At 42.3% G+C, this 25,247-nt stretch overlaps 1 protein-coding gene across 1 annotated transcript in view; it reads left to right on the top strand.

The window, feature by feature from the left end:
• KCNK2 (potassium two pore domain channel subfamily K member 2) overlaps positions 1-25,247 on the top strand; it is a 132,537-nt gene that overhangs the window by 35,634 nt on the left and 71,656 nt on the right. Inside the window, 2 exon segments of the mRNA XM_033144775.1 lie at positions 6,667-6,977; positions 23,209-23,320. Of these exon segments, the coding sequence (XP_033000666.1) occupies positions 6,667-6,977; positions 23,209-23,320 (423 nt within the window).

Genomic DNA, 25,247 nt, shown 5'->3' with positions numbered 1-25,247 from the left:
CAGTGATTACAGTGACCTCCTTGGAACTTTGACAGCTGTCAGTTACCTGGCCTCATTATGACATTAGGTGATTGATGAGTGGGTGCTCCTGCCTACCTACCAAAATTGGCCCATGGGGTTATGTGTGATAAGACTCTGACCTGCCATCTGAATCAATTTCCTCATTCCTGTCCCATATTCTAAGGCCATCAAGCTGATGCCTTCCTCCAAATACCACTTCTGATGGATGTTGTGGCTTGCAACTAAGGCAGGAATGGCATGGGGCTTTGCAAATCAGCTAATGGGTGATGCCTACCAACCCGCTTCCAGCTGTGTCATATTTTCACCTGCCCCATATCATACAGATAATGTCACATATGATTTCAGATGTAGGGCAGGAAAGCATAGCTTGGCCCAAATGGGCTGGAGGTACCCAAATACAATGGGACCCAGGTGGCGCTGTGGGTTAAACCACAGATTCTAGGGCTTGCTGATCAGAAGGTCGGCGGTTCGAATCCCTGCGACGGGGTGAGCTCCCGTCGCTCGGTCCCAGCTACTGCCCACCTAGCAGTTCGAAAGCACATCAAAGTGCAAGTAGATAAATAGGGACCGCTCCAGCGGGAAGGTAAACGGCGTTTCTGTGCGCTGCTCTGGTTCGCCAGAAGCGGCTTAGTCATGCTGGCCACATGACCCGGAAGCTGTCTGCAGACAAACGCCGGCTCCCTCGGCCTATAGAGCGAGATGAGCGCCACAACCCCAGAGTCTGACACGACTGGACCTGATGGTCAGGGGTCCCTTTACCTTTACCCAAATACAGGTTTTCTGTAAGTGGTGCCCAAGCTATGAAATACCACCTCTGGGGAAGTATGCCCTATGGTCCTTTAAGCACTAGGCAAACAATTTTTTTAAAAATTCACTCAGGCATGTTAAAACTTTTTTAAACATAGTTTATTCCCCGAGTATTAATTGTGCCTTTATATGCTGTTTGTTTTACTTATTGTAGCTTTTATTTTTTTTGTAATCTGCCTTCCTTGAAATAATTGCTAAAAGTATCTTAGAAGTGCTTTCAATAAATAAAAAAGGGAAAACCAGTACCTGCAATTGACCTTTATGGGGCTAGGCTATATGATTAGTTTAGTCATGCAGAGGTAAGCAACCTGTGACACGCCACATGTTGCAGCCCCTGCCATTAGCCATGATTTGGAGTCTAACAACTGGAGAGCCATAGGCTGCCCTCTTGTTAACTACATGGCTTCAGGTAAGGGGTATTTAATTCCCCATAACAGGGTTTCCCAAATTTGGGTCTCCAGCTGTTTTTGGGCTACAATTAACTTCATCCCTGATAACTGGTCCTGCTAGCTAGGGATAATGGGGACCCAAGTTTGGGAATCCTGACCTAAAATATCCTACATGTAGAAAACAAAAATGTAAGCGAGAACAGCTTTAAGGCTGGTCTCCTCCCTGACTCACAACTTTTATATGCATTTGTTTTCAATGAGGAAGCATAAGCAATGTAAGTCCTAACAAGAGTTGCACCAAATCATTCTGTTAGTAAAATAGCTAAGTTCTTGGCTGGAGAGGCTGGCAGGGACTGTGGAAGTAACTTGCCAAAGACCAGTTTCCAGAGGGTTAAGTGCACTGAAACTTCACACCTGATCCCCTAAATGAGAGCAACCTGGGCAAACCTTTAGTTAGGCCAATTTCACCTGTGTTGTTTGAACTGGCTTTCCTGCATCTGCAAACTCAATTGGCTTACAAGGTGCATTTGAATTAAAGCCATCTCTCTTTTGCTTTCTATCCAACGCTTGGCAAACCCTCACCTGTGCTTGTACAAGCAGCATGTGAGAGAGGCTCAAAGGCATTTTAAGTTTTAATGAAAGGTCCCAAGAAGGCTGTCCCCAGTTCACAACAACTTATTAATATTTACCATATATGCATGGTCCTGACTGGGACTCTGGGCTCATCCACACTAATTTTCCTCCACACTTTCCAGGTACTGGGCTGTGCTTTTCCAGTCTGTGTCAAGCCTTCCTTTTGCCCCACTTCCCCCCCCCCTGCAGAAACCCACTCTTTAACGCTCTCCGCAATCTGCGGGGGAACCCGAATTGCTGTTTGTTCTGATTGAGCTTTAGGGAGCGGGTTTTCCTGGGCAAGTGGTGAGTCAGAAAAAGCACAGACCATTGCCTAGAAACCACAGGGCAAAAGGTAAATGTGGATGACTCAGGCCTGAAGTCCAAGAGAAGGGGTCATTAAAGGGTCAGGGCAATGGAATAAGTCTGTGTCTTTCTTCACATTTAACAAGTGCTGCTTCCTCTTTCCCTAGGACTTCCTTCCCCATTGGTGGCTGGCATCCATAACCATAGTTAATCTATAGTTAATAATATACTGTATAACCAAAATGGTTGGTTATATAGTACATCTAACCAACAGTAGGCGGAGCCAGAGCCAATGACAGGCAGAACCAGAGCCAAGGAGAGGCAGAGATAACTAATTATAGCTTTGTCCCCCATCAACCCTGCTGAGTTTTACGAGGGACAGCATGGAGATTAAGGAGGAAGATGAACTAGCTGTATAAGAAAGAGAGCAGGTAGAAACTGCGGTGGGTCGACTGGTGCTGGCAGGGCTCCTCCTGTGGCTGTTGCCGCGTGAGGAGACCAAAGGCTTCAGCTTCCACACACAACTGGAGTTTGGCGGGAAAAGGGCCGATTGGCCAGTATCGGTCGGCCCGTCGTGCCAAGGGCGCGCGCGCGCTCATCTGGGTGGGCGGGGAAGAACGGCTGTCAGTCATACACATCTGGCGGGAGAGTCGCCTAGAAGAGCCCACTCTAGCAGGAAAGCTTGCCCGCCGCAGAGAGGGGTCAGGGCCATAGGTCATGCCTGAATATCATCTGCTTTTAATGTTATAATTGTATATACAATATATAGGGCACTGCGGGCTGCCTGTAGCGCGCCCCCCCCCCCGCTCTATTCACAGAGATATGCAGGAAGGGCAATTGTGGAGGCGCCCAGCCGGCAGAGTCGCCTCTTCTAATCGAGAGGGGTAGGGGGCGAGCGAAGGTAATCGCTCCCCACAAACACCTCAACAGTTCCACAAAAACGAAACCCCGAGAACTGCGGAAAGGGCTCCGTGGACAGCTCGCCAGAAGACTTCCGTCGGTTCCTTTTCGGAGTGCTGAGTCCACTACGTCCAAAAAGGCGCGAGCCGCGCGTTCGGGAAGGTTGGGAGGACGGAGGTGGCCGGGAGAGGTGGGTGGGGAGAGGAGGAGAGCAGCGAGCGGAGGGAGTTTCCACACACACACACAGAATCATACACACCTTGAGTGGAGCCAGTCGCTTTGCACAGGCACCCAGACACCGCAGGAGACGCACGCACGAGGCGCCTCACACACGCGCATACACACACACACACACACAGGCGCGCGCAGGCAGCTCACACCCCGGCGAGAGGGCGCGCGTGGAATCCGAGCTAAGCAGCTTTCTCTTTCTCTCTTTCTTTCCTTTCCTTTTTTTTTGTATGCCTCCCTGCGTGTGCGTGCGCGCGTGTGCCTGCCCGCCCGCCTGCCTCTCTCTCCCCCTCTCCCTCTCTTTCTATCTCTGTGGTGCCTCTTCCGACCCACGCGCTGCTCCTCTCTTTCTTTTCTTTCCCCCCTTCCCCTCCTCTTTCCTCCCCCACCCCGACCCCTTCGCCACCTCTCTCTGCTCTCAAACTCTGCCTCCCCGAGCCCTGAAAAAATGCCTGGCCGTGAAGCGAGGAGAGGGCACCGGGTCTGTAAATAAGAAGTGAGTACTCGTTACAATGGCGCGTCTCGCTGGCTCGGAGAGAAGGAAAGAAAGAGAGAGATATATGTATGCCTGGGAGGACAAAAAGAAATTGCTGCATGCTCCTTTGCTTTCGCCGAAGCATCTTCGCTCTAGGGCAGGGGGGACTCCCCCCTCCCCACAAAAGAGCCCCACCCCACCCATTTGCAGGAGAGCCCGTTTTGCCCATGCCCACCCACCTGCCTCGCTGTCTTTCTCTGGCTCCATCCATCCCTCCCTCGCCTCCACCCCCCCCCTCTCCATCCCTCTTGCACGAGCTTTCCTTGCTGCATGCAACACCTTGGCTGCAAGGCGCTTCCTTGCACTTAATCTTTGTTGAAGGGGTGTGTGTTGCTTCGGCTGGGGATATATGGAAAAGGGAAGGTGGGGGGGGGGATGAAGCCGAAGGTCCGGGAGGTCCATAAAGACCCTTACCGAATCCAGCCCGCTCCCTGCTATCCTTGTGGGCATGAGAAGACGCGCCGTTTGCAAACCATTTCAAGAGCATCTTTTCTCTCTCTTTTTTTAAACGGGAGAGGAGGAAAATGGGTTGCTTCCCTTTAAAGAAAAGGGGGGGGCATGGGGATGTAATTTATCTCTCGGGATGCTTTTCAGAGTGTAGGTTCCTTATTTATCCTGGGAGCGAGAGGGGTGGTGGTGGTGAATCTTGGCAAGGTGGATGAGCTTCATAAGGGCTAAGCAGGTGGATGGGGATGGATGAACAGTGAAGGATTGATGGGGAAGGGGGGATGCTGAGAGTGGGGATGTCTGCTATATATATGCGATCAGCGTTAAGAAGAAGAAGACGCTTTAAGCTCCCATCCCTCCCACCCACCCCTGCTTTGTTAGCTTAGCTGCATACAGCTTCCTAAAGGGGAGTGGATCAAGGGAACTTAGGGACTGCACTTTCCCTAGGGTGCCAGGATTTCCTTTGGAGTATGAGCGTGAGTTGCATCTGGGCAGAAGGTGGGAGGCACATTTAAAATAATAATAATAAGGGAACAGAATGTCCTGGTGAATAACAGGAGGTTTGTTGTTTGCAACAAACCTGGATTGCCACCATTTTGGTGTGGGAGAAAGATGAAGCAGGGTGACAACACGTTGTGGGGGGAAGAGAGATCAAAGTGATAGTGCCTGCATTGAGCAATGGTGGGATGGGGGTTTGCCCCACAGATTGCCCTAATTTTCTTGCCCATGGCACATTCCGCAACCTGATCCGTTACCCAGTTAAAGCAAAGTATATTTATTTGTCAATCCAAGATATCTGTAAAAGTCCACAGGGCTTTAAGGCTGGTACGCTGCAGCCCAATCAGCTTGTAGATTGCCCTGCTAAACATCAAGCCATTACCACCATCAGTCAAAAAGGGAGCTTACATTAAAGGCCCTAGGCAAGCATCATTCAAACCAGTGACTCTGTAATGCTCCCCCTCAAATCAATGGGATTAGTTCCATCACATCTCTTGCAGGCAGAGTGAGGTGGCTCTAAGACTGCATCTTCAGCCACTTAGAAATATCTGATTGCATCAGTGTAGTTGTTTGGCAGTAAAAGTTGCCAGACAGCCAATACAATGAAGGGTCTTAAGCGTGTGAAGGTATTGCCTCAAGTTATAGCTTTCTAGGAGTTGAAAAAGAGTAACTACATGACAGCTCTGTGCAATGAGTCATGACGAATGATCACCTGAAGTTTCTCATCTGTGACAGCTCCTACCTGCTGCCCCTTTTGGGAGGAAGGGGAGTTCACACCTACAACTATACTAATTAAATTTACTATGCATGCAAGTCTGTCTTGTTCTATGTCTGATTGTGCTATAATGCTATATAGTTGAACTCCTCTGCATGGGAAGTATGATACACCATGCTGTCACCCCTTTTTCTCCAAGGCATGTCCACCTTTCAGATGATGAAAATGATGAAGGGCATCTGCTTTTAGGTGTGGGGTTTCCTTAATACCACTGAAAGGAGGACTGTGGTCACTAAAAAGTAAATTAGTAACTGGAGGGGAAAATATACATTAAATATGGCCAATATTCCCATGACCTTATAGAGAAATTTCAAATGTGTTGATGTGGCATATTCTTATTTAACTCCCCAGGAGTTATTGAGGCAATAATTTATTGGCTTCTATATGTAGCTGCTGTAAGAAAAAAGTCTTCTAATATTTGCATGACATAGAGGTAGAAAAATCCTAGGCTCCCATTCACCTACAACTTTGGTCCTATCACTTAAGAACTACTTTATATTCTAGCCACATACATGCATTTTTTCCAGCTAGGTACCAGCATTCACATTTCTAATATGGATTTCACTTAACAAATACTTGCTGACTGATGCTACTCATGATGAATTTCCCTAACTCTACTGAAAGGAGGATTGTGGTCATTGAAAACAAATTAATAAGTGGAGAAAAAAGTACATTGATATGGCCAACATCTCAGTGATCTTACAGGGGATTTTTTGTTGAAAGTTATGCACAAGAGGAAGTGGTTAACAATGCATTTCTCAGGTCTGTGTGTAAGATGTGAGAAGAGATTAACTTTTCAGAGCTAAACTAAAAATATAGATTGGGTATCTCATGCACAATGCTTAAACCAAAAGAAGAAAAGTTAAAACCATCAGAAATTATATAAAATGCTATGTACATTTTTGCAACACTTGGACCACAGTACTGTCACAACAGGTTGCAGGAACCCCTCAGTCTATATAGTAAACTGTAAATCATGGGGAAGATGGATATGTCAAGTTTATTCATAATGTCAGCATCTCTGAAGTTAAATTGTTATATGAATTTAAAGCTTTTGTCTTACCCTCTAGCAAAAAGAAATACTGAATAAATATGTGACAAGCCTGGGAAAAAGTAACTTTCTGTTTTTTTGTTTTTTCTTTCATCAGTGGCGGCACCTGACTTGCTGGATCCCAAATCTGCCACTCAGAACTCAAAGCCCAGGCTTTCATTTTCTACCAAACCCACTGTGCTTGCCTCACGGGAGGAGAGTGATACAACTATTAATGTTATGAAATGGAAGACGGTCTCAACCATTTTTCTGGTGGTGGTTCTGTATTTAATTATTGGAGCTACTGTTTTCAAAGCCCTGGAGCAGCCACATGAAAGTAACCAGAGAACAACAATTGTGCTCCAGAAGCAGGAGTTTGTATCGCACCATAACTGTGTGAATGACACAGTACTTGAAGAACTGATTCAGGTAATTCCCTGTAAAGAAGTGTGCTCTTGCCATGTTTTAAAGGAAACTTTGTTTATTAGTTACACAGATGCAGCTATACCAGCTACAATGTACCATGGCCTGATATCCATAAGAAATAATGTTTGGCACAAGTAATTTGACTTAAGGCGTTATTGTGCAAAAAAATCATTGCTAATTTCATTTTTTTATACTAGGCTAATGGAGCAAATCCTTCCATCAAATGCTTCTTGTTGTGCTTCTTAAATTGCTGTTTGTTGGCAGATACAATACAGCAATTCTCCTCTTACATTTAGGTTGTTATTTAGTCATATTGCCTGGCAAAAGAATAAACTGGAGGCTTACTGACTTGTATGAATACTATTTCTGGCCATAATCAAGTATAAGCAGTTCTTTGCAGAAGTCAGTGGAGGGTACCAAATACAACATATCACTTTGAACTTTTGAAGCTTACTGTACTATTGGCAGGGCAAATAGTGGTGAGGAGATTCCATGGCAGAGCAGCCACTGCATTCAGAGCTATGTCTGCTGACTTCCCAGGGAGGGAAATGGGAGGGGGTAGCTTTTAAAACCATTTGGTGGGGACATTTTTTGTTTTGTCTCTTTTGCCAGCTCCATGAGCAGTGTGGTTGTTGTCTACTTTGGGGAGCAGGTTAGGGGAACCCTCTTCCAAATACACTGTGCCCCCAACTCACCCTGATTTGGTTCCTACTGCTGAGGAACTTTCCATGGGCTTACCAAGGAGAGGGGACTTCCAGCGGTGTAAGTTTCATCTTACCAGTGGGCCTCCCAGCTCCATTTCCATCAGCCCCTCCCCCAGTGAGTCTTCAAATGGCTTTAGGGTCACTCTCTTTACTGTACTTTGGGACGCGGGTGGCGCTGTGGGTTAAACCACTGAGCCTAGGACTTGCTGATCAGAAGGTTGGCGGTTCGAATCCCCGCGATGGGGTGAGCTCCCGTTGCTCGGTCCCAGCCCCTGCCCACCTAGCAGTTCGAAAGCACGTCAAAAGTGCAAGTAGATAAATAGGTACCACTCTGGCGGGAAGGCAAATGGCATTTCCGTGTGCTGCTCTGGTTCGCCAGAAGCAGTTTTGTCATGCTGGCCACATGACCCGGAAGCTGTACGCTGGCTCCCTCAGCCAGTAACGCGAGATGAGCGCCGGAACCCCAGAGTCGGACACGACTGGACCTAATGGTCAGGGGTCCCTTTACCTTTACTGTACTGTTCTCAGTGCTAGGAGAATAGAGACAAATCAGTATACTAAGACCACAGTAGTCATATAATAATGCAAAGGGTAAGGCCATGTTTATTCATGCATTTTATTAAATAAGTAAATTTATTCTGCCCCTGTTGTTGAAGTACAGTCTGATTAAACTTAATAAAAAGAATATTTGATTCTACCTATGAAAAGCCCAGACTTTCCAGTGTTTGAATGCACACACATTGTAAATCATTGCAAGATACCTTATATTGGCGTTGCATTTGATCTCTTTCACTCTTGTCAATGTATAGAGCTGTCAATGAAACAGCTGATGCCTCAGCTAGGTATGGCTGAATCTGCCTGTTTTTAGCCTGTGTCACTTTAACATGTTTTTGCCCATTATTCCATTCTACATTGTATATATATGATAATTTCAAAAGCACTTATTTAAATATTTATCTTAAGACATAATTTAAACATGAATTTTCTCCCCAAATGCATATTTATATGCAGTGATTTTTCAAAAAGAAAAAAAATTGTTTAGGGGTACTCTCATTTTCCTACTTATATTGAAATACTGCCCCTCAATGAGGCCAAACTTAGATTTACAAAATGTTTAGGGGTATGCGTACCCCTGCATCCCCCCCCAGAAAAAAGCAGTGTTTAAATGTGTATTTCCTCACAAAGTGTTTACTAAAATGCATATTTTTGGCAAGCAGCCCTAACCCAAACTCTGCTGTTCAGATATTTCACAAATGCATACAATAATTTGCAAAGGTTGCATTTCTTAAGCACCCCTAATCCACAAATAGTTGGTGCTGGAGGGCTCCAAGGTGGTAGAGAGAAAAGTTTGACATAATCCAGCAACCAACTGGTAGGGTGGTTTTCATTGTATGTTTGTTTAGAGGGAGCAATTTTAGCCCGTTTTAATATGCATTGGGTGACAGCGTCATCATTCTATTGGACTCACTTTTTGATCTGCCCGTCTTGAAAAGTTCAGCTTCACCTGAGTTGCAGCCAACATGCTGATTGCCATTCTACAGCACAGGTGTGGGTTATCTAGGGCCCTCCTTATGTTGCTGAACTACAATTCCCATCATCCCTGGTCATTGGCGATGCTTGTTGGGCCTGACGGGAGCTGTGGTTCAGCAACATCTGGAGTGCAAAAGGTTCTCCATACTTTCTATAGTAGGCATAAGCTTTCACTCTTCCTCTTGCTTGGAAGTTTGCCCTCCTCCTGTCATCTTATGTAGTTACTTAATTGCTCTTGAAAATATATTGTGTTGAGCAATGGAGTTCAGTTGCTCATTCATGGTACAATTATAATAACAGTTTTCGCTTCAGTGGGGATTGTTCTCCCATGTGACTGAACATATAAACAGTATTTTAGAACTGAATTTTCTGAAGGATATAAAGATAAACATTATGCAATAGTAGGGTATTAAGATAGCTCTAATGATAGAGTGAGTGTGAAGAAAATTACAGAAATTTATTCACTATAATGTTCTGTTTTCAGACAATAGTTACCTGTTATCTTGTTTCGGGCTAAAATTAAATTCAGCTTCCTATAATTTTTTAGTCGTTTGTGACTATGGGCAGTTGTAGTATAACAAGGACTTTTTGAAGCAATCCTCTGAATGCATGCACATGGGACATTTATATCACAACTAATTATTGATGAAAGTTTTCTGCAATCACTAGTAGGATTCTTGCTAAGAATCAATAGCATTTAATCTAAAGTGGAACATCCCTAATTGCTATTAATTTGTGGTAGATAACCTATATGTAGTACTTTTAATGCTTAACCCATTTACACAGGAGTTAGGGGTTTACCATCAGTGGAACTATTGTGGCTTCAAATGGCTTTTAGGGTTGTGTACTACATATAATATTTATGCTCCCTTTAATCTTTTCCCATAAGCCCTATTTTTATCTTGTCTATAAAATGAGTAATTTGTAGAAAGTTTAAAATTTTTGTTAATTTCAACAACATAACTATTAACTAGGTCACTATTATGACCTCTTGCTTGGTCACCAGCTAGGATGTGAACCTTACTATTCTAGTTGTGACATCTTAATAATGTAAAATTTGCAAGGAGGTTTTTCTAATGGGGATTTCAATGCCAACATTTTTGGCTGTTTTTCTTTAAACTTGAATTATCTCCTCCCTCACCACTAAATCACTATACAGTGGTACCTCAGTTTATGAATTTAATCCGTTCCGGAAGTCCGTTCTTAAACCGAAACCAGTCTTAAACCGAGGCGCGCTTTCCCTAATGAGGCCTCCTGCCGCCGGTGCCCTTCCACCATTCAGATTCTGTTCTTAGACGGAGGTAAAGTTCTCAAACCAAGAGATTATTTCTGGTTTTGCGGAGTTTGTAAACCAAATCGTTCTTAAACCAGACTGTTCTTAAACTGAGGTAGTACTGTAATTCTCCCTACCCAAGATTTTGTACTATCCTAATTTTGCAACTTCCCAAATGTTTTCATTGCCGAAGTGCTTGTATTTCCCACAGTCTTTAAACACTTCTGTTCGACTCAGTCAATATCCTCCATAGTGATAAAGGTCCATATTTACTATAACTTAATTTTGTCTGCATTTAATTAGTCTTCTTGTCATCTTTATACCTGTTTTTTTTTGGGGGGGGGGCTCCATTTCTTGAAAAGTGAAAGTACTTATAAGAAACTTTTTATAGTGTAAGTCTGTGCATGTAAACAGAGTTATGTGAGACTTGCTTCTGGATAAGCATGTATAGAACTGCAGCATTTAAAAGGCACAATAGAAAACAACTTTCTAAACGGACACAATGGATTCTTACTATTCAACGTTTTTTCTTTGGGATAATCATTCAACTCTAGTACCTTAGGCTGAAATGATTATTCTGGTCTAGGGTCTACATTTGATCATCACCATAACACAGACAGATAAAACGCCTAGTAAATTGACTTCATGAGATGAACACACACTTCCAACTGGAGAAACACAGTCAATGGTATAGTTCATACATTAGCTAGGTGGCATACTTGGCAATTGAAAACCATTCAAGTATGGACTGAATCAATGAAAAACATTCATTTGTGTCAGAATATTGGTTAATCAGGAAATTTTGTTAACTTTTGAGAAGTCAGCTTCCTCTGAAGTAACTTTTCTAATGATGCAGCAGTGATGTATTATTTGAAAACTGACATCAGGTTTCAAGAACCTGCTGAATAATTATGGAGTTATTAATTAACTTTGAGGACCACACTCTTCCTTTCAGTGTATATTATATTTTGGAACCATTATAATGAAGTCTAAAGCCAGTAAGATATAAATTGCACTACACATATGATTTACTTCAGAGTAGGGTATGTTGAAATCCCAGACACTGTTGATTAAAATTAAGTATAATATGTGTTGTGTTGAAGATGTGAGGAAGTCAGATCTAAAGCAAGACCATCATAGTCTTTTCAGAAGGTAAGATAGCATACCCTTCAACATTTCTCCAATGAAATTGGGACATCCCATTCCATGATGATGATTTTACTATTTATACCCCACACATCTTACTGGGTTGCCCCAGCCACTCTGGGCACCTTCCAACATAAATAAAAACCAAATAAAACATTAAAAATTAAAAAACTTCCCTATACAGGATTGTCTTCAGATGGCTCAGGGATCGGATAACTCCATACCCTCCATTTCTCCAATGAAAATAGGGACATCCTTAGGACATGTGGGACATTCCGGGATCAAATCAGAAACCGGAATAGCTTCTCTAAATCAGGGACGTCGCTGGAATATAGGGACACTTCGAGGGTCTGAGATATTAGAGTTGAATGATTGCTCAATACAGTCGTACCTCGGAAGTCGAACAGAATCCATTCTGGAAGTCCGTTCGACTTCCAAAATGTTCGACTTCCAAAGCATGGCTTCTGATAGGCTGCAGGAAGCTCCTGAAGCCCATCAGAAGCTGCAGAAGCACTGTTGGACATTCAGCTTCCAAAAGAACATTCAAAAACTGGAACACTCACTTCCGGTTTTCAATCGTTTGGGAGCCAAAATGTTTGACTCCCAAGGCGTTCAGGAGCCAAGGTATGACTGTACAGGAAAAGTTGAATTATGATATCAATGGTGTTTATTTAAGGAGTTTTTTTTTTCTTTTTCAGACTGTTTCTGAGACTTACATAAGTCTAAAATTTTATACAGTTGCTTGGAAGTAACTCAGTGGGGCTTCTGGGCAGACATGCATATGACAATAATTATAAACGATAAATATTTTCACTTTCATTTTTAAAAATGAAAGTAGGTGAATGTTTCTGGCAGTATTCAGTAGCCTTAAATGCTGGTTTGGGTTTCAAAAAAATAGTCAAAGAACTGGGGGAACATGTTCCCGCTCAATAAACCCATTTTTTTTTCTACACAGTGATTTAGCAAATTAGTTGCTGTGAAATGATCCTAAGAAATTATCAGAGCCATTTCATTAATTTATTAACAGTTGAGCTTTTTTCTTAGAAAACCCTTCTTGTCTTTCTGTACTTTTAATATAATTTAATATGAATAACTAGATGAATTGTGGAAGTAGCACATAACATGAATGATTGATTTGTCAGTGAAACACATTCACCTTACTTAGTCAAAATGAATAGTTGAAGACCCTTTGGTAGTGCAGTCATTCACATCTTCCTGCCACTATCAGGAAGATGAACTTAGTGATGTAATATGATCTAATATGACTTTCTCATTTCATATTTCCATGATTCACACCATTAGCACAGAACTATAGCTTTTAGTTTTGTGTACCACAATAAAAATGTTTCAGACAGTGTACAATAAGGGTAACCTTGAATGCTACTTTTACATTCATAATAATGCTTACACAATGCTAACACAAAAGTTAAAAATAATTAGAATAGGGTGGGATAGAACACAACGGTTTGAGAAAGAGGGCCTTTTTAGACAACTAGTTCACTATGCATACCTATAGAGAAAGAAAATGTCAACATATGTTGAAAATAAATCCCCAATTTTGGGTTATCTGAATCATCCTATAAAGAGATTTTGCTACAAATAGGCAGTTGTTAAGTTATAGGGAATTCAGACATATTTTTCCAAAGTAGTAACTTTGTTGCAAAGAGATCACATTTCCATAGCAGTGAGCCAGCACAACATCTGGGTTCCTCCTGGATCCAACACTGCCACTGGAGCTTCAGGTAGCCTTGGTGGCCTGGAGTGCCTGCTTCCAGCTCTGTCTGGTTCTCCAGTTGTGGTCCTTCTCGGAAGAGATGGCTTGGCCACTGTGCTCCATGCTGTGGTTACCTCCAGATTGGATTGTTTACAATGCACTCTACATTGGACTGCCCTTACCTGTTCTCAAATGCAGCAGCCAGATTACTGGCTGGGGCTCAATTAGAACTCATATAACCCTGTTTGAAATCAGCTACACTGATTGCCAATTAATTTCTTGGACCAATTCAGAGTGCTCATGTTAGTGTTTAAAGTCCTAAATGTCTCTGGCATCAAATATCTGAAGGACTGTCTCCAGGCATACTGACCTTCTTGATCTGCAGAGGGGACTTTCCTGGTAACTCTGCCACCCTCAGAAGTGTGGGGAGTGGTGGTCTAGGAGAAGGCATTATCTGTGTTATTCCCTAAATTGTGGTGATCCCTCTCCACAGATTTCTAGCGTATTCATTATACAACATACGTTGAAGACACACATCTTTACCCTGGCCTTTGATAGTTAAAGTATTTTGTTTTGTGGAACCCACCCCATTTGATGAATTTATACTATTTTGTACCATTTGGAAAGGTTTCACTTCTGCTATGATTTTAATAGTTTTACCTATTTTTGTAAGATATTGCTGCCTATTGTTGTAACCTGCCCAGGGATCTTATGATGAAGGAGATGTAAGCAGTCTTATAAATAAATAAATAAATAAATAAATAAATAAATAAATAAATAAATAGAATAAAATAAATGAGACCACTCTCACAAGTCACAATTGTCCCAAATTTCAGCCTAATTGTACACTTTCACCATCATCTTGCTGGTGCAAGCACTACATGGCTGACATTGACAATCAGAGTGGCACCCACATTCAATGTTCTACCAAAAAGTGTTAATTGGCATTTCATTTGGCTATATAGAGCTGCTGGTGGAGAGATGGGATTTCTGTTCTTTCTCATTTCCTTTTGCACTTCCCCTACATGCAGTAGACCTTCACTAGGGGAATCTCTTTGGGTTGCACCATATGACTGAATGCCTAGCTTCACTTCCACCTTGCTTCTCAAATACATCCTTCTGAAGCAAATTCCATGTTTTATTTTGTTTAAAAAAAGTTGTTTGAAGCAAGAGGAAAAACAAGTAGTAGGCCCCTTGCTTGGAGAAGATGGAGAAATGCTGTTGGGTGGCAGAGAGAAGGCAGAACTGCTAGAACTGCTTAACATCAATTTGCCTCTTATCTTACCCAAATTGAAAGCACAGCCTATTGTTAACAGAATAAACAATGCAAGGAGGAAGCTGAAGCCCAATATAGGAAGAGAGCGGGTAAGGGAACACCTAGCTACTTCAAATGAATTCAAATCTCCAGGACCTGATGTGCTGCACCCAAGGGTACTAAACGAGCTTGTGGATGTAATTCTTTGGGAATTATTGGAGAACATGTGAGATCCTTGCAGACTGGAGACAGGCAAATGTTGTCCCAATTTTCCAAAAGGGGAGAAAAGAAGACCTGGACGAGATAATTGAACCGAACAAGTACTCATTAACGGTTCATTGTCATCCTGGAAAAAAGTGCCAAGGAAGGTGCCACAGGGTTGTGTCCTGGGCCTGTTTGTTGTTCAACATAAAGGACTTGGATGAAAGTATTGAGGAGATGCTAATCAAATTTGCAGATGACACCAAACTGGGAGGGGTAGCCAAGGCCACTGAAGACAATTGGGATTCGAGATAACCTTGGCAGATTAGAGAACTGGGCCAAAACTAACAAAATGAATTTTAATTGGGAAAAGTAGTGAGACTGAAAGGAAATATGATAGCCATCTTCAAATTCTTAAGGGCTGTCACATGGAGGATTGAGCAAGCTTGTTTTCTCCTGCTCTGGAGGGTAGGCCTTGAACCGATGGATTCAAGATACAAGAAAGGAGATTCCTACTAAACACCAGGAATAACTTTCTAACAGGAAGAGCTGTTTGACAGTGGAACAGACTCCCATGAGAGGTTATGGATCTCCTTCCTTGGAGGTTTTTAAGCAGAGGTTGGATGGCCACCTGTCATGTATGATCTAGTTGAGATTCCTGCATTGTAGGGAGTTGGACTAGATGACCCTCAGGGTCACTTCCAACTCTACAGTTCTATGATTCTGGGATTCTTCTCCGTTAACATGCTTTTGACTCTCAACTCCTGCCTCTATAAATATCCAGAACCAGAGATTTAATCAACAGTGAGGGACATCTTATTTACTGTCATGCAAAGGATAATATTTTATACTCCAAATACTGCCTGATTTCCAACTAAAGTCATCTGTGGCACTTTTACACTACTTACAAGATCAAAATAGGACGCTTTTAAAAACACAGGCGATCTGCATGGTTGCAACACCTAACACCCACAGGTGTGAGCGCTTTATGGGCTTATTCAGATGACTCAAAACTCTGGGCCTCTTTTCAGTATATGCCAACATATTCTCCCTCTCTCGCTCTCTCTCTCTCTTAATGTGTGCATAGGTGAACTAGTTTTCTGACAGGTTCAGTTATCAGAAGTCTAGGTCATATAAGATAAGGTTCCGTTCCATTGTATCTGAAGAAGTGTGCATGCACACGAAAGCTCATACCAAGAACAAACTTAGTTGGTCTCTAAGGTGCTACTGGAAAGAATTTTTTAATTTTATTTTCAGTTGTTCACGGAAGTTTTCTTCTTCAGTGGCCTTGTGCTGTTAGTTCTACTGCTATTACTGCTATAAGAAAGATGGTGGACAAGCAAGTGGTCAGCCAGTGGGGACAGCCGTGCTGGATTTGGTTTCTAAGTAATGGGATTTCACTGATATAAATGGTTAGAAACTGGAATGTGTTGCACATAACCGTAGGCTAAATCATCACTTGTAAAATCAAACAGAAATATGCACAGCTTGAGGAACTGACCTTTTATGTCTGTCTTCATTTTAATGTAGTATTTCCCCAGGGAGACTTATTTTAACATGGTGATCCATCACAGCGTCAAATACATCTGAAGTTAAATGATTTAATGGGTTATCAAATTTTATAGGTTCCTGTGGCTACACACACCCGGTTATGCGTAGTATAGGCAAAGTCACAAGTGGGGTGACCACTTTCTTATGGGAAGGGCAGTGAGTTGTTTAAAAAATGTGTGGTTTGCATTGTAATGCCTGATAATTCAATAATGTGCCCTGTAAAGTGCTGTTGGTTTAATGGTTTGTTGTGTAATCCTACTGAGAATGTTGCAGTTTCTAGGTGGAGGGTTTTATGATTAGTCATGATTTTCCACATAGACATGAAATATATCTGTAAGAAACATCTTTAAGGGTGGACTGTAGGCTTACCTGTATAAAACCAGGTTGAAGAAAGCTGACCTGAGTAGTGGAAACATAACACAAGTAAAAATTACTTAGACTCCTAGATAAGAAAGCTATTAGGTAGTCGGGGCCTGCCCTTTAAAATAACTAGGTTGGCTGGGCCTATGTGGCCCCATCCTGAATTCCATCCCTGTGGAGAGCCACAGGTTTCCCATCCCTGCATTAAGTATTGTAAAGGTCCACAGGTTCCCCATCCCTGCATTAAGTATTGTAAAGGTCCCTCAAGAATACACATGTATCATGTCTCTGTACATCCTCCACTTTTCCCATCACATGACAAAAATCCACTTGAGTTTTTGAAAGCCCTACTCTGGTAACAGCCTTGTGAACAAACAGATTAGGTTATGTGGATGCCTTTATATGAGTCTGTACACATTTGAATTTGTAAAGTGCAAATAAAAACAAACAAACAGCTGACCACATGTTTGCTAGTGCTCAGTCGCTATATATTTTGTTGTTCTTCAGTCGTTCAGTCGTGTCCGACTCTTCGTGACCCCATGGACCAGAGCACGCCAGGCACGCCTATCCTTCAGCTATATATTCTTTTTTCCATTGCCTTGGGCAGTTAATATTGGGACACTATTAACAGTATCCTCAGTGATGATAGCAATGCATAAGTTTGAAAAATAAAAAAATATAAGAATATACCTAGTCACACTTTACTTTAGTTCTTATCTCAATCCAGCTTCAACCAAAGAAGCAGTTGTGTGGTAGCTACTTTAAATCAATACCCTGCACAGATGCTTTTCTACTTCTTACAAACCTCCAAAATGAATGGTTCCTCTATTAACTATACACTCATGGATGTTGTAGAAAGGGAATGGGTAGAGTGTAATGCAGAAGGGACTCTCTTCTGGGTTAATTCTTGATGTTAAGAGTGAAAGCACTCAGTGCAGTGAAGCACAGGTCTTCTTCTTTGGCGATCACTCGTAGCTGAGTAAGATTGTCTTTCATAAACACGGTTTTAACAATGAGTCCGTAAGTGACTGTGGAGGCCAATTCCACAGTCCTTCCACAGTGGGGACATTGGTTTCCGGGCGGGAGTTGATCAGAGTGTGGATTTGCCAGGCATGCCTTCCTCTTAGCATGTTTCTCCCTTGTGTCCTGAGTTTGAGTGTCTTCAAAGTCCATGACACCTTTGGTAAAGGCTGTTCTCCAACTGGAGCACTCGCAGGCCAGTGTTTCCCAGTTGTCAGTGTTTATACTACATTTTTTACAGATTTGCCTTGAGACAGTCTTTAAACCTCTTTTGTTGACCACCAGCATTACGCTTTCCATTTTTAAGTTTGGAATAGAGTAGTTGCTTTGGAAGACGATGATCAGGCATCTGCACAACATGACCAGCCCAATGAAGTTGATGTTGAAGAATCATTGCTTCAACCAGTGTTGAAGCACAGGTACCAACACCTAGGGCATTAGCTTGATGGTGTGGCTGCAGGACAGGACATTGACGAAGTGAGGGTTGAGTGGGCAAGCTAGCACAGCCAATCTGGTGCTCTGATCGGTATGCCCACACAATCCCGGGCCCACCACCCTGTCCTGTGCGGTCCAGATAAGTATCACCAACGTCAGTATTAAGAGGGCAGCACTAGTGCCACTGTGCTGGCCAACATTCCCTAGTTAACTTTTTACATGCATGGGCAGAGTTTTTGATCCTGATGGCTCTTACAGTAGTACATGAATGAAAATGATTTTGTTAGAAAGTATCAAACTTGTGGCTTATTCAAAGGTGGTGAATGGACTGGATTGACCAGAAATCTAAGCTTCATGTCATAAAATGGTTTTTGAACAAGTTATCATGTTGAAAGTAAAACAATGGGCTCCACTGTGCCTGTGTAAGCTTTGGGCATATCTGGAGGAGTTCTCTGTGACTTTGTCCCCCTGGCTCATGCTAGTATTATTATATAGCCATTCTATGGAACATGTGATCAGAATCCTAAGAACTTCTTGAGCTCTTGGACCCCTTCTTTAGCTATTGCTCCCAACATACCCATATGGTTCAGCTGGGAGAAAGACCTACGTAGATCCAGTTTAACTAAATAAAATCCCCAAATGCTTGAGTATGTATTGTGGTGATGACTAGGGTTGCCATATTTTTACACCCAAAAACCAGGACATGTCAGGAATTTTCCTGACAAATGGCAAGCCTAGTTATGACGTATCTATTTAAGCATATTGGGATTTTGCTGCTATCAATCACTTCGGTGGCCCTTCTTACTGCTGAAAGGTGGTATAAAATGCTTTCATAACTACAAATAGATATATCCGCCTGCCAGAATTATGAATGAACTGAATTGTTGTACAAATTGGTTTTTAGAAATTGCTACCTGTACTGTGATACACCAATAGCTCCATAGCAGAGAAGGGCATACACTTGTTCTCTGGTACCCCAGAGGGCAGGACTAGATCTAACCGACTTTACTTAGAGGAATTTAGATTTAGGAGCATATAAACCTACCTTCTACTTAGTTGGATCATTCAGTGCATCTGGCTCAGTGTTGTCTCTAGGCTTCCAGACAGGTGGCCTTTCCTAGTCCTACCTGGAGACGATGGGCATTGAACCTGTGGCTTCTGCATGCAGAGCAAATATTCTACCACTGAGTTATGGCCCTTTCAGTCTAACATTCAGTGGAAACCTCTTGACCAGGAATGCCTGGTGTGGTGGGGCAGTGCCACAGAAACACCCTCCAGACACTGACATTGCTGTAGCTTATTTTCTTGGAGCTGGGACTGGGTGACAGTGAGTCCAGGGCTGTGCAGGCACACTGATGGAGCCATTCCACACGCCTATTGGTGCACTCATACAGCGCTGACCTCACTGCTGCACAGCCCACTGTCTGTCCAGCTAAGCTACGGTTTGGTGTTGGGAGGGCAGCTCCCCAGCATTGCCCCCACCACACTGGCTGCTCCTGCTCTGTTGGGGATGCTTGAGTGTTGGATTTCCTGCATCAAGCAGGGGGTTCAACTACGTGGCCTAAAAGAGAATGGATAATAATTGAAATGGGATAAGTAGCTGGGGCAAGCTTTTCAAGTGTTTACAATCTGCTCAGGTTTCTGGACCTTAAGTGTGTGGGATATTGGGTTGGGGATAGCATCCTTTAATTATTTAGCTAGGAAAAGCTTTCTTTTATTATTATTTTTGTTTCTATTAAGTAGTGGGTGGACATAGCAGATGACACAGTGATTCTCCAAGCAGCTCTCTTTATTCTCAGGCTGGAACAGAACTGAACTGAAGGGCTGAGCCAGCCTGCTTATATAGTACTCGGTAACATGCAACGGTAACACTTCTCTCTAGCTACCCAATCCGTGAACGGCACTCTCAATCCTTCATTTGCATGTGGACCTGAGTGAGAACTGCTGTCATGGTGGGCAGAGTGAAACTATTTGCACAACACCCCTAGTGGCCTAGGATGAGAACTTCAATACATAACAGTTTCCATATATTCATATCTAGTATCTGTTTGATGTTGTTATTTTGAGGACTGATTTATTGTATTTGATTGTAATTTGATTGTATGTTTTGTTGTATTGATATACTATTTATCACTTTGGGGGCCTTTGGGTTAAAAAGTTGTGTGCGTGCATGCACAGAGAATACACACACACACACACACACACACACACAGAATAGAATCATGGAGTATATGCCTTTTGTCTACCCCATGAGCTATTCTGGAAGCACAACTACTCATAGGAAAGGCCATACTGGTGTCCCAATCTGAGATGGGTGCAAATGTGTACCAGAAATAATATTGGAGTTTGTATGCAAGTGAACAAATCATATTTGTGGTGCTACAACTGAACCTGGTGCATAGGGATGCGATGCTACGTATGTTGACATAGAAAGGCTTCCTTTTTAACAAGGTGCTGGGTAGGCAAGAATAACTCACCCATGCCTAAAATTGTATTTTAAGTTGGGCCCTCAGCTTTTGCATGTGCAGTGGTAGCACACCATTAAAGTATCTGGCTGGGCTGCTAATCCCTGGTGTTCTTACAGTGCAGACAGAGGCAAGGTGACATGTTTGTATAAGAAGTGAGGCACATGCAATTTTATATGGGGTGGTTCTTACATCTGTGTAATGGGTCTGATGTGGATATGCTCCCAATGTTTCTATGATTGGGGGTACAAGTCTGTAATTCTAAGCACCCTTGTTTTGAAATGAGTTCCGTTAAAACCAGATCTGTGGAACTTAATGCAAAATTTGGAATTGGTGTCTAAAATAGCATTTATCAAGTGTGCAACTACAGATTCAATGAAATAAAGGTTTAGAAACTTTTAGGCCTGCAGGATTTTACCTAAGTTAATACTGTAAAGGCTTAAGTTAGCACTCTTTTGCGATACAGCTTTTAAAATAAGTTCTCAACGAAGCAATGAAAAGTAAAGTTCTATATTTATTATACTTTTCAGCTACACTGAACATCATCATTATTTCAAACAAATTGTTTTGAGCATGTATTTTTATTTTATCCGAAATCTTACGTATTTAACGTTGACATTAATATTCTACTATTTTCTCCAGAAATTACAGGACATCCTTATCCATAAAGCAATTTACTTCAGTGCAAGTTAGACAGCTCTCAAGAGTTGTTTTAATCATGAGTAATCAAGCAGGCAAGTGCATAAATACAATTTAGTGTGTAGGACCTCATTGATTTTATTGACTGTTTCAACATTGAAACCTGTGGTTTCAGAGTTTTTATTCACAGAAGCATAACTCGACCAGGTCTTTCAAAAGGTTAGCTCTAAATATGTTCCTAGGGTCAAAATCCATCATTCCTCCCAAAGGAGCCTTAGTTGGCAAACAATAAAACAGATAGATAGATGGGTTTGTGTGTGTGTGTGTGTGTGTGTGTGTGTGACACACACACACACACACACACACACAGCGCATTTAAATGGAATTGAATATGCTAACAGTTAAATAACAAGAAACAGTATATTTTTCTATCAAATGCCTTGGTGAACAGGATTGTTTTTGATTCCACCTGAACAGTCTAAACCAATTAGGGCTAGTGCTAACACCTTGCCTTGGACCTGTTAGCTTACTGGCAACCCATGGAATGCTTTCAGGAATAGTTTACACATGGTCCCATCAGACTGTCCCACTCACCAACCTGGCAGCCTCATTCTGTATTATGCAGTTTCCTCTTATTGATAAAGAGGATATTGAAGTCTCCCAAGGTTATTCTCATGGGGTTCTCCTACATATCACCAGAACCGCCTCTGCCTGCTCAGTCTGGGAAGAGGTTATGCAGTGAGGTGGTTGGTAGACTTGACTTTGCAATCCAACACTAAGTACAAACGCTTACATCCGGCTCCCAGATGGATTGGTTTCTTGGTGAGAATGGTGGGATTTATGTGGATGATTGCCAAGCCTCCCCTCTGGTCTGTAGTGTTGCTATACTGAGTACCCAGGCAGGCAAAATCAGGAAGGTCACAAAACCCCTAGCATGCTCACCTAGGTCTCAGTAATCCACACCAGGCCAGCTACCTCACCCATGATGAGATAATGAATGAGGGTTGCTTTCTTGTGGGCTGACTTGGCATTAAGTAACAGCACCACCAGGTGGCAGGGTGGTATCTAAACATCATGGCTACTCAAGTCTCTACATGTATGGGTGTGGGTGGATAGGTGTCTGAGCAGGAACAACCAATGTTAAGTGTCTGCCATCTTCTCTCCTATGATGATACCCTCCATTCCATACCTTCCTCTCCGTAAGAACCTGGAAATATCAGAAGTTCTCCCACTTGCCTCCTCTGACCCAGGCATATGTTTTTGTTTTCACCATCTTCCTCGAAGCAACCACTCAATAGGAAGGGGAGGTTTACCTGGCACCTGTTGACTTTCTAGAGTGTATCACGCTTCTGTTCAAAGTGCCTTTCATTAGCCACAATAATCAAAGCCAGCCTTGACCTTTGGTTTTAGCTTAAGGTAGTTTGGAGTCCAAGGAAACAAAACGTGACTGATACAGCAAGAGAAGAGGAAACAAAATGCTATGCTGTTAGATCTCCCAGGCTCTAAGTATATGTTGCATTATATAATGGCCATTAAATGCCCATGTGATAGTTCTCAGTTAGGATCAAGAGAATTTTCAGGAAACTTGAATATAGAGGCTTTCTCTGCCCTCTAACACCAGCAGTTAGCCTCTGCATTGAACCTCTAGTGATGCAACAATCAAACTCTTGATTTCGTAGCAATATAAGACATGAAGAGTAACCAAGAGTTGCAAAAATGAGTAATATTCTGAATTTAATTATATTTCAAGCTAAGGTTAGATGCTGCTAAAAGTGAAGCCAGTTGAATAACGCCACCCAAAATTTCTGTCTCTTCCTTCCTTCCTTTCATCAGCTGACATTTGATAAGTTACTTTATCTTCACAAACCATACAAAACACTGTATTCTAACATTCTTGTTTATGTTTCATAAATATTGACAAATATCTCTTTAAACTTGCAGCAAGTAGTGGCAGCAATAAATGCAGGAGTCAATCCTAAAGGAAACACGTCTAACAGTCATTGGGATTTGGGAAGTTCCTTCTTCTTTGCTGGCACTGTTATTACCACCATAGGTAGGATAAAACTTATTATTCTATTTTGAAGAGTGTATTACCTAAAACAAATTTAGTTTAAAGTATATGTTTTCGTTTGGCAGATTTTGTTTGTCTATTTTAATAGTGTTTTTATATTTTAAGTTCAGATATGTTGGCAAAAATAGTTTTCATTAGACATGCACACTTACATTTATAAGATTCAATAAATGATATAAAAACTTTAATAGAAAGTAGGTTTATATGAAAGGTGAAGGTGACAGTTTATTAGTGCACTGTTTACACCAATTATTTGATTATTCATGTTTTAAAACAAGCTTGTGCTTTAAGCTGTTGATTTGTGTCTCTAGAAGTGACATAATTCTAGACAAATATTGTCTAGAATTAATATATATGTTCAATGTTTTCAACATTTTAAGTGATCAGCCTGTTTGGGAAATGCATTTTTGTTATAAAGTTGTAGCAGGCAAACACAGATTTAACCATAGTGGGTTGTATTTGGCTTGTAGCAACAGCTCATGACAAGGATTCTTCCTAACATTGTTGATGTCGTGCATCCTTCACTTCAGATGCTCAATGGACAGTAGCACCATGCCAAACTAGACACAATGATGGCAGGTTCATGTGTTTAAATATGCATTTTGCCCCAGTCACAGAGAAGGAGGGATGAGGGATGAGGCAGCTCCATATTTGACAGCAAAATGGACACACAGAGGAGGAGTGTAGACTTCCCCCCGCCTCCCAGTGAAGGAGGCAGAGGTTTGCAATGTTATGAATGGCATGAAGAAAGGGAACTGAAAAAAGATCACTAGAAATATTATTGAACATTAGCTTCTCCAGAGTAACCGATTGGCAGTTGTTTAAGGGCATGCAACCCTTGGTAGGTGCAGGGGCGGCCCAGCCCATTTTGCCACCAGGAGCGAAATGTGAAAGTGCTGCCCTGTCTGTGCATGTGCTGCATGCTATGTGCTACCCACCCTTCTGGTTGCCCCCGCCAAAGCCTCACTTACCAGGATTGTGCGGCTTCAGCTTCCGGCAAGATATTGCAAGAGCCCTGTGACATTGGCCTGCAGGACTCTCGCGAGATTTTGCTAGAAACCGGAAGCTGCCATGGCCACTTCTGCTTGCTTTTTCTGGTGGTGGTGCGGGTGCCCCTTGGATTTTGCCACCTGAGGCAGCTACCTCAGTCTGGGCATATAGTATTGTCTCTATAACAACCTGTTTTAGAGCTGGCTTGCTTAAACTGTCTTCTGAATGCCCTACAGTCACTAATGGTCTGGTGCACATCATTTGCTTTGAATATGGAACAAACAGCCTTCAGTATTGAATAGGATAATGTGTGTTTAATGGTAGCTCCTCCACTCCTGACGCTTTGCAATAAATTTTCAAATCCTGTACTAGGTGTGACGATCTCCAGCTTTCATCTGGTCTTTACAATATAAGGTTGTGCAAAGGTACTTCAAGTCCTGAAACTAAAAAGAAAGAAAGCAATTATTGGCATTCTGGAAGGTATGCCATGGTTGATGGCAGGTTTGAGCTAGCACTTAACAGACTAAAGTAAATCCTTGTAGATCCACATTTGTGATTAGAGACCTGGTCTATGAGTTCAAACGAAATTTTATTGTAAATAATGTTTCTCTCTCTAGTCTATGTCCCCTGTGGGCACAAGCATTTCTTCTGAGGTCAGAACATTTTCTATCTTGTTATGTAGTTTATTGATTCAGCTGAACAATGGGGAATTGTACTTTTAACCCTCTTCCTGCTGGCAGGGTTTTACTGCATTCATATGGAATATGTGCAGAGCTGCAAATTTGAGCTGGATATCAGTGGATTGATGTGTGGCCTGTCCTGCTTGCAACTGATCACGCTGTTTGAGGCCCTGAAGCTTCTAGGTCTGCATGCGTACAAACCCTAACAGTTGTAACAGTGTCTGTTGCCTGTAAACACA

Source organism: Lacerta agilis, chromosome 3 (assembly GCF_009819535.1).
Source record: "Lacerta agilis isolate rLacAgi1 chromosome 3, rLacAgi1.pri, whole genome shotgun sequence".
Lineage (NCBI taxonomy): Eukaryota > Metazoa > Chordata > Lepidosauria > Squamata > Lacertidae > Lacerta > Lacerta agilis.
This window is presented reverse-complemented; position numbering and strand designations above follow the sequence as displayed.